The following is a 15660-nucleotide window of genomic DNA, read 5'->3' as shown; positions in this document are numbered from 1 at the left end:
GGCACTGTTGCCCTGGAGCTCACTGCTGCTACCATGTGGATGCTCTTTCGTCAGCAGAGGACACTGCCTTGAAGAAGCACATGAAAAGCACTCACGCTTGTGTCTTTCTCAACACAGAGGTTCCCGTGGATGAGTGCGCCCATTCAAGTCACGTTGGTTGGCTTTTGGTAAGTGGGAATTAGCCTTGTAAAACATTGACTACTACTGTTATTGTTGTGCATGTACTTATTCAGTAGGTCTGTGTGTTGTATATGATCATGAGAGTCGACACAGAAATTACACGTGTGTAATTATTTTTAGTGCCTATGGAAGTTTGGGTGATACAAGAGAAAACGTTTGAAAATGGCACCAACTCCGAGTGCCTAGAATTCCAGTAATTAGAAAGACGGAAACTGTCTGTATGGGAAGCTATATATTTGGCTATTTACGTGTTCTCCTGTAAACTCCAGCTAACCCTAGGATTTGTTACTTTTGCTTGTCATTTTGGTGATCGAACAGTCTGTATTTGTAAGGCAATCTGGTGCTCTAAAGAGAGGAAAGAGGTTGTTATTAAAATACGTATATAGAAAAAGGAAGCCAGAAGTGACCACTTCAGCCTGCTGACCTGCTATTTTGTTTGTTTTTTTTTTAAGTTTGGTGTTTGCCACCCCACTGTGCTGTGCTCTGTTTCCTCAGAAGAGGTAGGTGCTGGTTTTTTGTTTTTTGGTTTTTTTGTTTTGTTTTGTTTTGTTTTGTTTTGTTTTGTTTTTAAGAATTCTTGTCCTAAATTCAATTTGATCCTAAAAATGAGCCGGGGACACAAGTGCAGTTATTTGATTTCAGTGATAAGAAACTGGGTCTCTAAAGGGCCTGGGCAGCCCATACCTCTAAAATAAAGAGGCTGGAGGTCTAGCTCTGATCTGTGGGGCCTTAAGACCCAGTCTACCCAGATTTGTCTGCCCCTACTGTTTGTTACATTTGGGAAGATTTTAGCTTTTGTGAGAATCAGGCTACCTCCTGCCACCTTTTGCTTCACCTTTGCGTGGCTCATGACTCGTTTCATTGGAGCCATAGGCAGGCATATCTGTAGCATTCATCCACTAGTGTGGATTCCCTGACCACAGCTCTGTTCTTGGCTTGGGTAGCTGTCTACAGTCCCAGTGTTGTGGCCATCCAGGGCTGTGAGTGTCATTACCAGCAATGAGACATTTTCAGCTAGAAATAAGAGGTAAACAGGCTTAGAAATTGGCTTCTTACAGTTCTTAGTGACGGCTGTTTTTCTGAAGAGAACAGGATGCTGGTTTTTCTGTAGCCACATGCAACCTTTCTGGTGTGTGTCATGCAACAGCCCTGTGTCTCTGAACCTGTGCCCTCTCCCTGCTCTTCCTAGCTCAGGGTTCCCATACTTGCCCATGTGATAACCTTCTTCCTTCTACCTTGTCCCAGTTCCATGTCTGTGACAAGCTTGGAGGAGGAGTTGCAAGCTAGCATCCAAAGGAGTCATCCTGAAATACAACGCGTGTACTTTAACAAGGGCTTGTGAAGCCAAGACCAAGCACAGGAGCCATCTGTGAGCCTCCTGAAGCCACTGCAGTGAGGACATCCGTGTGCCAGGGCACTCCCAGCTACAAAAGCCTCTGCAAGATCTACATTAGAGTCAAGCTGCTGGTCAGGAGCCTGACAGTTGAATCGTGTTGTAATTTACAAAAACATACCCTTCTGGTAGATTTTAATGACACCATTTTTTTTCCTAAGCCCCCACCTTAAGCTTTCAAAAGCACTGGTAGGCATAACATAGATGCTCCAGTTACACACTCAGTAAACAATGGTTATCAGTCATTGGAAAGGTTACCTGCTCAACTACCAGGTTCAGTTTCTATTTCTCTTCCACAGAGGTCCAGCAATGAATTGGGAAAATACAAAAGGTCTAAGACTAAATATTCAAATTTAAATACTAAGGAAACTTTGTCTCCAGTTTGGCAATGGACTGGTCCAAAGTAGAACCTCAATTTTAAAAAATTGAGGTTCAGAGTATCAGCACTCCATACGCCTTCCTGAAGTCAGCCGTAGACCAGGGGAGAAGGTCTTCCTTCCATGCAGTCCTGGTTTTTTTTGCTTAACTGTTCAATTTATTTAGTGTTCTTAAAATATTAATCTTACCTCATGGTACTTTAATCATGAATTTCCATCAAATAATTAACTGAAATGTACAAATGCCAGGTTTAGGAGTGTATTCAGTACCAGTGCAATATGACATTGACTGGGTGACTGGTTTTTTTCAGATGTGAAACCATAGTCCCTGTATGCCTTTTTTTTTTTTTTTTCCTTTTCTTTTCTTTTTTTTTTTTTTTTTTTTTTTTTTTTTTTTCTTTTTGCCATCCTTGTAGAATTCTTCCACTTTCAAGAAGATACAAAGAAACCACATAAACTAGCCCAGCAACTGTGACGGGTGCTGTGTTTCACCCTATTTGAGGACCGTGAAGCTGCGCGGTGTGTCAGCCTCTCTATAGTGAGTTTTACATGTGATGTATTTGGTGTAGCTGCAGTCACTTTGGAAGTCTGTGTCTGTTCCATGTCATAGACAAGCCACTTGTTACACTGAGTGACAATCATCGTTAATTCAGAGATTTGTACGTGAGAAAACAACAACAAAAAGAGACTATCTAGTTTCTGTAGATTCTTTTTCCCAATAATGTTTCCAGATCAAATTTCCTCATAAAGAAAAAAATGGCGTGCCTTGTGTCTGTGCTTTTCCGCTTTCTAAAAGGATGGATGGATCTGAGCCTCTCAGTTCTCCCCCACGATGCTGGAATCTTCTGTAGAGCTGACTGTCAAACCACCTGAAATGCAGTGGCTCCCTGAGACACTCTGGCCCTGGATGAGCCTCTCTGCCTTCAGTGCTTCTGTTTAAACGGTGGTGAGAGCCTGGAGTTCAAGGCAGAGTCCACAGGTGCTTAAAGGATGCTTTCAGAAGATGCTGAAGGCATTGAGGTCTGCCCACTCAGCCGAGCTCAGAGTCTTTGCCCCAGTGTGTGTGTAGCTCTAAGGACGTGAAGTAGGTAGTTGGGAGATGGACCAGCTCACCAAGTGTCAGCCCAGGCAGTGAGAAACGTGCAGTAGACATGGAGCTGGGCTCTTTTAAATTTGTTTTGTGAAGTTTTGGTCTCTTAATGCTTTTTGTATAGGAATACTCACTGTGGTTTAATCATGACTTATAAAAAAAAGAACAAATGAACGAAAATTGGCAACCTTTGCTGATCTTTTTTTTTTTTTCCTGAAGAAAAAAGCCACATAAAGTGCAATAAGGTTGTGCAGTGATATTTCTCTGATGCGAGATAGAGTTGTGTGCGTGTGTCTGGCTAGAAGCTATCAGTATTAGCGAGGTCTCTTGCCGATGTCAGAGTCAGTGTGTGATTTCAGTTAAACTGAGTGAACTGTCAAATCAATAAATGCAGAATGAAAATAAACTGTCTCTTATTTGTGAAGCATGCAGCTTGAGTGTTGTAACCCGCACTGCCTTCATCCAAGTATCACAAATAACCCAGTTGCAACATCTGCTGTTAGTACCTGTCCTTAACAGCATATTTCTGCTTTGGTTTGCCGGTTCAACCTCTTGAACCTCACAGGAGCGGTATCCCTCTCTCCACAGCCATGTGCTCAGAGACGCCCAAAGGAGGCCTGAAACAGCCCTCTGAAGAGTAGGCTTTTTTGTCTAGTATATGCATACTAGTGGTAAAATATCATTGATAACTTAGACACAGATAACAGTGATAACTGGCAATAAGGAGACATGAGCTATAACAATGTGATAATATGTTATTTAAAACACACGGATTGTTGATTTCTGGGCTTTTCCGTGCAATCTTTTTTGGACTGTGGTAGATAATGAGTAAAAAATAGGGAAAACAAATGTACAAAGAGCCCACTGTTCTCAGAGGCCACACCCCCAACCTCTCTCAGTGTGCATCAGATGCATTGATTGTAAACCGAGAGGGGAAGTGAGTTTTGTCCCCAGACCTCTGTAAGGCTGAGGTCAGTTTGCTCATGTGTCAGATTCTAGCCCTGGACTGGCATGTTAAACAGAGAAATATCTTAATTTGCAATTGGGAAGTGATTTGTTGATAGGACAATACAAAGCTGAGTACTTTTAATTTTTTTCTCTTAAATTTATTGTGGTAGTTTGAATAAGAATGACCCCAAAGGCTCATATGCTTAGTCACTAGGGAGTGGCCCTACTTGAGAAGGAATAGGAGGTGTGGACTTGTTGGAGAAAGTCTGTCACTGGGGATGGGGTCTGAGGTTTCAAAGCCCATGCCAGATACAGCCCCCCATATCTTTCTCCATCGCTCTCTCCAGCCCCCTCTCCCTCCCTTCCTACTGGTTGGGACCTATACAACTCTCAGCATCTCCTCCAGCACCATGTCTGCCTGTGTGCCACCATGCCCCCACCATGATGGTAATGGACTGAACCTCTGAAACTGTAAACCCAATTAAATGTTGCATGGTCATGGTGTCTCTTCATAGCAATAGAACATTAACACATTGATGTATTGTGTGGGTGCATGTACATATATGCTATGGTGTTGTCTAGGAACCAGTTGTCTTCTATACTCAAGTTCTACCTTGTGAGTCCAGTGCAAAGGAGACAGATAGCTGGTGCTTGAAACTCATTGGCTGACCATCCTAGCCAAGTCAGTGAGCTTTAGGCTCAGTGAGAGACCCTCTTTCAAAAAAAAAAAAAAGGTGAAGAGCAACCAAGCAAAGATGCTTGAAGTCTACAGCTGGTCTCCATATGCATGCACAAGCATACATGTGCACGCGACACAGTAACAAGTATGTATAACATGCCAGAGAGAGAAAATCACAGACCTTACCTGAAGCACTCAAAAGACCATGAAACAGATCATGTCTGTTCAGACAGACACACATACTAATAGTGCAGAGTCTGAAATCACACCCAGTCAAAGCCAAAGCTCAGCATCGCCATGTCCCAGAGTAGGATCAATGGTTGTCCCTGAACACAGTATGATCCTGGGACAGTGTTACATCACTAGAGACAGAACTACCCATACTCATGCCTTCTTTATACTTCTTGAATCAGAAACTATACATAGACCTAGCCAGCATTAGCATACACTCTGAGTGGTTCTGACAGACACAGACCTGAGACACACTGGCTGGGAGAATTCTGGCTGTGGCTGGACTCTTTCTGGCTTGGATTCATCTCTGTTCCTTAAATTGAGGCAGGCTACGCTCTTTAAACCACAGTTCCTGCAGCTGTAATGTGAAGACAGCACTTCCTTCCCTGCGTGGTAATGAGGGTTCACATAGCATGCTGCCTGGCTTCCTTCCCTGCGTGGTAATGAGGGTTAGCATAGCATGCTGCCTGGCACTGTGCATGCTCAATACTCTGACATCGAGTTCCACGGCGTTTTGTCTGAAGCCCTACTGGAAAATGGGCATGTCTGACAGCAGAGTACAAGTTTGACAGTATCTGTCAACATTTATAAAACTGACATGTCTCCTTTTTAACTACGTCAGTTCTACAAGTCAATCCCACAGAAATATGCCCTCTGGCTTCAAATACATGCAAGCTGTGTGAACTGAGTATGTAGGGGAAGGGCCAGGGGCTGGGGTCGGGGAGAGATTGGAATATGTTCCCAGAGGGTGGTGAGATATTTCTGAACAAAGACTAATAGGCATGTACTGTTATAGGAATAATCAAAGATATCAAAACACAAGTTCTTTAGTATTTTTTTAAAGTCTTGCAAAATAGACATATAGGTACAATACAGTTGACTGTCACAAGTGTGACTGAACTAAGCTGGGAAGAAAGGCTGCCACTGGGCACTAAGACTGACGGTGGCCTGAGGTTTATTTTTCCCCCTCTTCTGTTTCTTGAACTCGGGACGTGTTCATTGCTATTAAAAAATAATTCTATAGTAGAGCACAGTAGTACATACTTTTCTTCTTAGCACTCAGGAGGCAGAGACCGGTGGATCTCTGTAAATCTGAGGTTGAAGAGATAAAGTGTCATAAAGCCATGTAGACCTGAGTTCAATCCCCAGTGTCTGCATAAAAAGTTGGGTGTGATAGCTGGTAATCTCTTGTAACCCCGAACTGGAGAGACACAGACCAGCAGATCTCTTGGGGCTCCCTGGCAGGCAGCCTGGACTAATAGGTGAGCCTCAGGCCAATGAAAGATGCCTATTTCACATCTCCTTGTGAGGCTGGAGCCAGGCTTTGTGATCTCAGCTCCAGACCAGAGAGAAATGGCAGTACTGTGAAGTGACACCAGAGGGCAGCATTGCCTGCAAGATCTCAAGGCTGCTGCTAGATGCTTCCAGGAGCTTTCTGCTGGTGGCCAGAGGCAGCAGGCCAGCCCCAAGCATGGACCCTCAAATTTCCAGGCTTGGTAAGCAGGTGTTCCTGGAGGCTTGGAAAAAAGACACGATTCCTCCAGCAGTAGCTAGCACTGTGGTTTGAGTCCATGGGCAGGATGGACTCTTCTCCTCTGTGTGCGTTTCTTTGGGATACATTGTAAAGGGGAGCTCAGTGAAAGTAAAAGAAAGGCATGGCCACGCCCCAGACTAAGGTGGGCTGGGCCCTACCCTTGACCTCTGTGTCACTAGAGCTGATGGTATTCCAGGAGCTCAGAAAATGAGCATTGAACTTTTTGTGGAAGGGGACAGAGGGTGGGTATGTCCCCAGCAAGCCTGAGTTGTCACTAGTGAGCCATCCTCAATGGGAGCAGAAATCACCAGGAACGGAACTCGGCTTGCAGAGAAAGGGAGCAATGTGCCAAGACCTGGAGAGCAGAGCAGCTTGCAGCAGCTTCGGGAAGAGTCCACAGATTCCGGTCCTGCGAGCTCTGAGCACCCGAGAAAGCATGGCTTCAGCCTCAACCCCGGGCTGCCTTCAAGTCTGACACTGCTTTTGTGATATGAGACATATCAATTTGTCTCTCGGAGCCTGTTTCCTCATGTGGGCCAATCCATTCCACCGAGCAAGCTGAGCATCAAGACTCCCAGGGAACCGTGGGCCAGTGGCCTGTTTGTGTTACTCGGTTCCTTGTCATTTTCTTCTATAATAACGTCCAAATGGAAAAGCTCCCGTGCTGCTTCTGGGAACTTCGGGTGGTCCTGGAGAGTCATCCAGCTGCTTCCAGGGTCAGGAGCGCAGATCCAACAGGGCTGACAGCAGTCACAAGCCAGGCTCTGTTCTCTTCCTTTTTTATAGTAGACTATGTGCTACTCTGATCATGAAACTGCTGACTACAGAAGCATCGACTCTGACAAAGATGGTAATATGAGAGAACAGCCTTTACAACTAAAAATAGAGAGGAAAATACCAGTTCTTTTGAAATATGAACGGGCCCAACCCCATGGTACAAACTCTGAATAATAATCTCAGACAAGAAAGGAAGGGCTGGGAATCCACTTTCAAAGAGGAACCATGTAGGGTGAGGAAGGGTGGGAAGCTTTAAGGGCAGTGTGGGGGTGAGGACAAAGAAGTCGGCACAGGCCAGAAGACATCAAAGAAGGTGGTGATGGTGCTGGTGGTGGGAGCTGGCAGTGGTGGTAATGGAGGAAGAGGAGGGTGGGGAGGAGGAGGGAAGAGAAGGAGAGGGAGGAGGAGGAATGAGGGGGCATAGAGGAGGAGGAAGAGGAGGAGGGGGAACAGGAGGAGGGAGAGGACGAAGGGGAAGAGGAGGGAGGAGAGGAGGAGGGAAAAAAGGAGGAGGAGGAGGGGAAAAGGAGAGAGGAGGGTAATGGCAGGAGGGGGAAAAGGAAGAAGAAGAAGGGAAGGAGGAAGATGAAGCCCCTATGTGAAAGGTACAGAGGAAAAGGCAGTGTGTTGTGAACTTAGCATGAGGAACAAAAGAATCCCCAGGTGCTTAGGCAGAGCCTCCCTGCAAAAACTGGAGGAGGCAGGTCTGAATCCAGAGCCAGAGGTAGGGGCAGCGTCTGGAGGGACAAGGACAGAGAGTGACAGCAATGGAACATGACCGAGCATTAGAGCACTCGGTGTTTGAGTATATGGACAGTACATATTTTTAATCACAAATTTCATTCCAAGTTCATTTGAGAGGGAATTAAAGGGTCTTGTCCATTAAATGGGTCTTGTCCTCTGTTCCCTTCTAAGCCCCTCTCAGTAAGAAGTTGATCTGGGAACTGGAATTTTAAACACTGGGAACTATTTTAAGATGTGTCTCTAGCTAAGAACTTCTAGTAACAGGAACGTACCAGAAATCGTTCAGTGATTCTGGCAGTGCTAGGAAGCAGATTAAGGCCCACACAGTTGTACTTGGTCCAGCACTGTGCAGAGCTTACCGACATGTGTTCTCCCTCATGTAAATCTCACCCATCAATGAGCCCCATTTTGCAGAAAGTCAGCTTATTCCTCTCTAGAGAACACTTCGTTTCATCCCTCATGAACCTGTGAATGACTTGAAGAAATCACCACCTCACAGGTTGGGGATCATGACAAGTGAAAGACCCACCAACCACCATGAGACAGAGAGAGCTATGAGCAGGGTAACCTTCCCGACATACTGGTGCCAGCCACAGTCACCTCCTTCCGGGCCCAGCCCTCAGCCTACCTTCTGCCAGTGTCCAGATGGACAGGGCCAGTCTCTGTTCCCATGTTAACATCCTGAAGCTGCCTCAGGCAGGCAGCTGATGTCCCTAAGGCCACATCTCAACATCAAGCTGCCCAGATGCACTTTGGAGAGAATTTCAGATAAATGGAGTCGGCTGCTTGAAATGTCAGGTGCTGCCTGGAGCCCCACAGTGGGTTCTATTCTGGGTGTGCACCTGCTCTTTGGTCTTTGGTGGACTTCAGTGTAAGGTTTGAGCAAAGTGTCTTTTCTCCTTGTAAGGTGCTTATTCTGGTGCATTGATATTCCCTGCAGTTCCCTGTCTACTGCTACATAACAAACCACTACAGTCACTCCCTTCAAGAATCTTCTACTGATACTGTAGCTGGCTGGGCTCTCTCTGACTCTCCTGATCTCACTCAGACTCATGAGAGGAGCTGCATGTGGTTGCTGGGAAGCCAGATATGGCTTCAGTCATGTGCACACCTGTCAGTCAGGCTAGGGTGTTAGCTAGGGTACTTCAGTGCTCCCCCATGTAGCCTCTCACCATCCGTAAGACATCCTCATCCTTCCAAGTACTCACCACGCTCCTGATTGTACTGCACTTGTTTATGTCCAAAGGGAACTCTTGCAGCTAAACCCAGACTAACAGAGGGAGGAGTCTGGGAGGCAGTCTTTTTTGAGACAGGATCTCACTATGTCACCCAGGAGCCTCGTCATGTTTAGAAAAGCCATTGACGTGTGCTAATGGCCTGCTCCAGGAACCCCCATTAGAAGGACCTATAATATCTCTTACTGTTCAGAATCCCAGTTTCTTCTGCACCTCATTATCTTGGATTCCTGACTTGTCAATCACTATCATCCAGAAATTCTCTGAGTCACCACCACCTCACCTCCATGGTGCATCACACCTACTTCACAAATCAATGGGGCCTATGGCCTTCCCACTCACGGTTTTTATCTTGTAGCACTAATGTTGAGTTTCTTTCTCTAGAGTGGATCTTACATTAAACAAGAAAGCAGTTGGTTACGGCCGTAATGGTTGTGCCACTACTGCACCGGTCAGGTGCATCTTGCTGGTAATGCAGCAGACAGGATTCATAATTGAGGATTGTCAATGCTGACTCTTCCCCAGCCGACTTCAAAGTACCTTGTAGCACTATGCTAAAATGTAGTGGCCTCATCAGAGTCTTAGCATCTAGTTCTGAGAGGCACCCAACACCCGTGGTGATAGCTGTGTGAGGAGAGGGGACCTCCCTGGCTAACAAATTATAAAGAGGAAGCCGGTTCCTGGCACTTGGAACTTTTACTCAGCAGTCTGATGGCTCCTGGGTTTGTCTTTCTCCCAACTCACATGTGTTTCTTTCTTCCCAGTCCGTCAATCATTATTTTTACTACCTGTCTCGATGCTTTTCTAAGTCTATAAAACATTCAAGGCTAGCATTATGTAATAAAGTTTTGTTCAGAGGATGGGCAAGATCTCTGATGGCCCATTGGCAATCACTTCGCAGTTTCTCTGCCCAGGAGGAAATGCTTGTCTTTGGGAGAACGGTTACACAACAGTCCACTCTAAAGCCAAGGCCTGGCGAAGACTAAGTTCCAAAACACAAATACTTTTTCATCTCTTTACCCTGTTCTTGGAGTGGTATCTAGTCATCCATTTGTTTGAGTCATCCTGTGTGTGGTTCTGATTCTGGAAGCTCAGGGTACAGAAAAACACAGGCACTTAATGACACAGTCATATATACCACATAGTCACATCAGATACCTGGAATGTGCTCCATCTTTGTATGTGCATTTTGCATTGTACTTCTGCAGAGATGTGGATTAGACTCAGGATGGCCTGATGCCTCCAACTTTTTTTTTTTTTTTTTTTTTTTTTTTTAACTCTGGACCGACGCTTACAGGATGCTATACATTGCTGACCTGTCAGCATTTTGAACCTCCCTCTGATCTAAGTTCTGGTTTTGGCATCAGCTGAGTGACTTGACTATCCTGAGCAAGTCTCATGCTGCTCACCTGCAAAACAAAATAATCAGAGCAAGAGCCCACCTTGCCAGCTGTGTGGAGAAGATGATGTAATGCATGAAGACAGCCTGGCCCAGGGCCTGGCACACAGGAAGTGATGGGTAAAACATGTGAGCCGTGACTTCTTTTCTCACGTGAGGAACAAAGCTCCATTTGGTCTTGAACGATAAAGTTCGTGGTAATGAAAGGTTGGTTGGTTTTGCTTTCAGCTTGGGCAGGAATAATTATCGGGGGAAAAAAAAATTTCCCCAGGGAATATGGACCAGGTTTTAAAGAAAACAACTGAAGCTACAGGGAGGACAGCTAGTTGGCTTCTGAGGAGAGAGGACTTGAGAAATGCTGAGCCTTTTTGTCTGCATCAGAGCTCCATTTATCCTAGAGTTTTCATTTAATTATGCATGGAAGGTAGACTCAATGGGAATCTATTTGCATAATAAAAGGGGTGATTGAATTCAGTGCTTTGATGCCTTTACCTTTCTGGATGCCAGGCCCAGTCTCTTTGTCTCCTTTCTAATCGGTTTTTTTTTTTTTTTGGGGGGGGGGGACATTTTTTTTTCTAAAAGGGTAAGCAATGTAGCATAAGAAGATATCAATTCAGGGAGAGGAGGTGCCATGGTAACCAAAGGGGTTAATTTGACTTATGGCTAGGACATCTTTCTTCTTTTACTTTTCCAGTGAAGGGCAATAGCTAAAGACAAAAGTGGCTCAATTCCTAGTTGGCTGGTCTGTCTGTCTGTCTGTCTCATTCCCATTAGGAAGTTTCCTCTAAAAAAGAAAAGTTAAAATATTCTGAAAACATATACATTTTAACAAACAAAACTAGATGTAAACTTAACATTTATAAAATAAACTTGAATTTATTCAGGAATTCCAAGAAAAATACCTGACATTGATTTAAGTTTCAATGTTAGAACCAGTTTGTCAATGCAGACCTCTGGGTAAGTACCTCTCAGAGACTATCATCTTCTCAAGTCCCTGGTACTGTGAACTGAAGTTGGGGATGGGGGGGTGGGGTGCTGACTGGTTTTATGTGTCAATTTGACACAAGCTGAAGTTATCACAGAGAAAGGAGTCTCTCTTGAGGAAATGCCTCCATGAGATCCAGCTGTAAGGCATTTTCTCAATTACTGAACAAGGGAGAGGGCCCATTGTGGTGGTGCCATCCCTGGGCTGGTAGCCCTGGATTCTATAAGGAAGCAAGCCGAGCAAGCCAGGGGAAGCAAGCCAGTAAGCAGCACCCCTTCAGGGCCTCTGCATCAGCTCCTGCCTCCAAGTTCCTGATCTGCTTGAGTTCCAGTCCTGGCTTCCTTTGGTGATGAACAGCAATGTGGAAGTGTAAGATGAATAAACCCTCTCCTCCCCAACTTGCTTCTTGGTTGTGATATTTGTGCAGGAATGCAAACCCTGACTAAGACAGGGAGGAAGAAAAAAAAAAAAAAAAACATCTATATGTTATGGATTCTGCAAGACTGGATGACTGATTAGAACTTTGTCAGTATGGAGAGTTGGAAAGTTAAAAGATCCAGAGCCAAGTTATAATGGTCTATCTTTAGTCCCCTTAGTAGCCAGTCACTGCCCATCTCTGCGTCTAACCTAGTATTCTTCCAACCATCAGTTAAACCTTTAAGATGTGCTAACTTTCCTGATCACTAATTTCCACCAATCTTATGGCTACAAGCTGGTTATCAGATAGCATCTAAAGCATCTCATTGTCTCTGCTTGGCTAGAATCTAGTTGTCCTGTTGCAGTAGCTTTGACCAAAGCTCTGTTGAGGTTTATTAAGGAAAGGCTATTTCCTTCTAGCCTTAAAGCTACCCAGAGTTAATCAATTTGGGTTGTCAATCACCTGGCTAAAATAACCCATCAAGAAGGTGGATTCACCTAATGCCATAAGGTGTTGTCTTTTATGATAAGATGCATATCTTGCAGTTAACAGACAGTTGGGCCTTGTCTTTTAATTCAAAGAGCTAATGTGTGTCCTTTGATGAGGAACACAGCCCTTATTAAGCAATTATTATTGAAAGGTGTATATTATGTGAAGTCATTTTGTTGATTTGCAGTGTTTGATGTCTTTCCTAGTCCTCTGTTGCTTATATGTTGTTCAAGAGTGGTTGATTCCTCTCTGTGCCTCATGAATGTGTTTGCCTTTCTCTTCAGCCCAAGAAATTCCTTCCAGCATCCTCTGGAGAGCTGACTTACTAGGCACAAGATTTTTAAGCTGTCTTTTCTCATAGCAGGTTTTGCTTTCTCCTTCAATTATGACAGATAGTTTGTTGGCTACATTAATCTGAGTTAGCAGTTGCTGTTTTTTAAAAATTGAAAAGTATCACTCCCAGCTCTTGTGGCTTTTGACTTTTCTGTTGAGAAATTTATTGCTGATCTGGGGGGCTGCCTTCACACCTGACTTTGTATTTCTCTCTTGTTGTTTTCAATACTCTTTCTCTGTGCTGTGTATTTAGTGGTTTAGTTACAATGTGGCCAAGGGGAGCTCTTTTCTGGACTTGTCTGTTTGATGTCGTAAATGACTCCTGTGACTGGATTAGCATCCTTTTCCCTCATTTAGGGAATTTTTCTTCTATAATTTTGTTGAAATTATTTCTGAGCCTCTATAATGGAATTCTTCACCCTTTTTATTCCATAATTCTTAAATGTAGTCTTTTAAAAATGCTCCAACATTTGAAAAGTTTTTAGTACTATCTTCAAATTAATTTATGTCTATCCTCGTTGGCATGTTCTAATTCTTCGACCTTGTCTTCAAGCTCAGATATTCCATCTTCTCCCCCAACCATTGCCTTACTGAGGCTTTTCACTGCACATTTTTCAGTATTTCAGCTTGATTTTTCTTTTGTATTTTTGTCTCATTATCGAGTTTCTCTTTCATATTTTGTATTGACTTCTTTATTTCATTAGGGGTTTGTGTCCTTTTGTGACTCATTCAGTATTTTTTTTTTCCTTTTAACTGATGGACCCACCTGACTTCATTTTTAGATTAGAAGCCATCTTGTTACAAGGTCAAAATAAGTACATTTCTATTTATTGTAAAACTTAAATCTGACATGGCCTTAACTTATTCCTGAAGTTTGACATGCTCCCTAGGAATCTGACCACACCCTGAACTCTACTCTGATAAGATATTCTGCCAAGGAATCTTGACAAGTTCTGTTAAATAATCTTATCTATTGTCTGTTTCTGTAATTCACTTGCCAAGTCCTTACCTCACCCAATTCATCTGAAAATCCCCAATCTGATTTTTTTTCCTATGAAAGAGCCCTAAAAAGTTTCCCCACCACTATTCTTTTAAAACCTGCTTCAGGGAGACAGCCCTGTAGAGAAACAAAGCTTGCTTAATTCACTAAAAATGTGTTGGTGGTCTTTACTTTCATTTGGTAGGATTATCATCTGGAGGCCCCAGCAAGATAAAACCCCCAGTCCAACTTCAGGGAACCACCTCCCTGTGGGCCTCTGGGACTGAAGTACCGCTTCCCTTGGGATTTGTCCCTTAATGAAGTTCCAAGGTCCAGGGATGTGCTTTCAGGTCTGAAGACTACTGAGGTGAAAGACCAAGACAAAAAGAAATCAGCAGCCATCTTTCAGAAGAGGCCTCTGTTGGAAAGTCATCACGGTAAGATATCGCCTTCTGTGACATCTGATAGTGGTTCTGGTGAGAACCAGAACTAGTTTGGGGCAGTGAGATGCTTTACAAAGCACACAAACTCCTGTCCTCAGCACTAGCAAGACATCCCACTGCCTGCCTGGCTTTTGGTGACTGGTTCTTGGTTTCCTGTGTCTTTTTCTATGCGTTGTCTCTTCTGTTTCATCATTGTAAGCCTTTCACGGTCTGAGGTTGGGGCGACTAAATGGATGGACAGAATGGGTGATAAGACTAGTAAGCCTGGCACACGCTCAGCTGGGTCTTAAGTAACTTTGACAAAATTTACTCTCCTATAATCAAGCAGGATGTGATTACGCTATCACCACGGATTGCCTCTAATCCTTTTGTGAGCTCAAATGGCCTATATTTGGAATTGAATGTCTCCTGGAAGGCACTTTCAACCCCCAGCTGGTGTGGGCCATAGCCAGTGCCACCAATGCATGGTATTCCTGGCTACTGGAACCAGGTTGGGTATATTCTACCCTGGTCAGAAGAAACATCCAATCTGTTCCTATGGTCTGGAATGGGCAGGGTGACCATGATCTGGTCATGGCAAAGAGGATCCCACAGGAACCCCCCCCCAGATGTGTACCTCCCCCACCCCTCATTCCTTATCCTGCTTCGCCCCCACCTCTCCTGAGCCCATCACCTTCTCTTCCTCCCCTCTCCCCTCAAACTCTCTCTCAATCACCACACTTCTCCTTCTGTCCCAGTGGAGCCACTTACTGCCCTTTTCCCTCTCCATACCCATCAGGGCAGCCCTGATGATGGGCAGCCAGACTCAGTTTTATCCCCCTGACCAATCTGCAGCTTCTGTTCCCATGTCTATCCCTAAAGCAGAAGCAACCCCTGCCCTGTCCTTCCTCTCTGCTAGATTGCTGAAGGCCAATATGTTCTGTTTCCTACAATGGAAAAACCAGAATCCCCTTCTCTGCACAGACCTCAGTTCTCAAATTACCCTAACTGGTTGTCTTCTTTAACCACCTCCCAAACTTGGGATGACAGCCAGCAGAATCTCTGCACCCTCTTTACTACCAAAGAACGAGAGCGGATCCCAGCAGAAGCAGTTAAGGTGCTGCCAGGGTTAGGCTGTGTTGATAATAACCTGTCAATGGTAACAACTGTTCAAGTTCTACCCAAATGGTGACCAAGATGAGACTATGGAATGGAAGAGGGTACAAAGTCACCCAGTGAGTACCACAAGGTTCTACTAGAAAGTCTTAAATGGACATCCCATAAATCTACTGATTATACTAAAGTAGCTGATAGGAAACAAAGTTCAGACAAGTCACCTTCAGTGTTTCTCCCATGCCTCCTGGAGGCACACCATCTATGTACTCATCTATAAGGACCCAGCAACTTAAGGTGATGAACCTGGTCTTTATGGGCCAGTTGGCCCTAG

The 15660-nt window shown here is 44.5% G+C and overlaps 1 protein-coding gene across 5 annotated transcripts in view; it reads left to right on the top strand.

Annotated features, from left to right (window-relative positions):
- The window catches only part of Sfxn1 (sideroflexin 1), a 35312-nt gene extending 31843 nt beyond the window's left edge, over positions 1-3469 (top strand). For 4 of the 5 annotated variants that reach the window (XM_034511070.2, XM_076939009.1, XM_076939008.1 and 1 more), the window contains exons 9-11: positions 118-167; positions 633-680; positions 1426-3469. In XM_034511070.2, coding sequence (XP_034366961.1) covers positions 118-167; positions 633-680; positions 1426-1522 — 195 coding nt within the window. In that variant the 3' untranslated portion in view covers positions 1523-3469. Of the gene's footprint in view, positions 1-117; positions 168-632; positions 681-1425 lie in introns of those variants that run through there. The other variant, XR_013112051.1, reaches the window with a different exon arrangement.
- The last annotated feature ends 12191 nt before the right edge of the window (positions 3470-15660 follow it).

The sequence above is a fragment of the Arvicanthis niloticus genome, chromosome 8, assembly GCF_011762505.2.
Source record: "Arvicanthis niloticus isolate mArvNil1 chromosome 8, mArvNil1.pat.X, whole genome shotgun sequence".
Taxonomy (NCBI): Eukaryota; Metazoa; Chordata; class Mammalia; order Rodentia; family Muridae; genus Arvicanthis; species Arvicanthis niloticus.
Note: the sequence above shows the minus strand (reverse complement) of the source record. Positions and strands in the feature narration are given on the sequence as shown.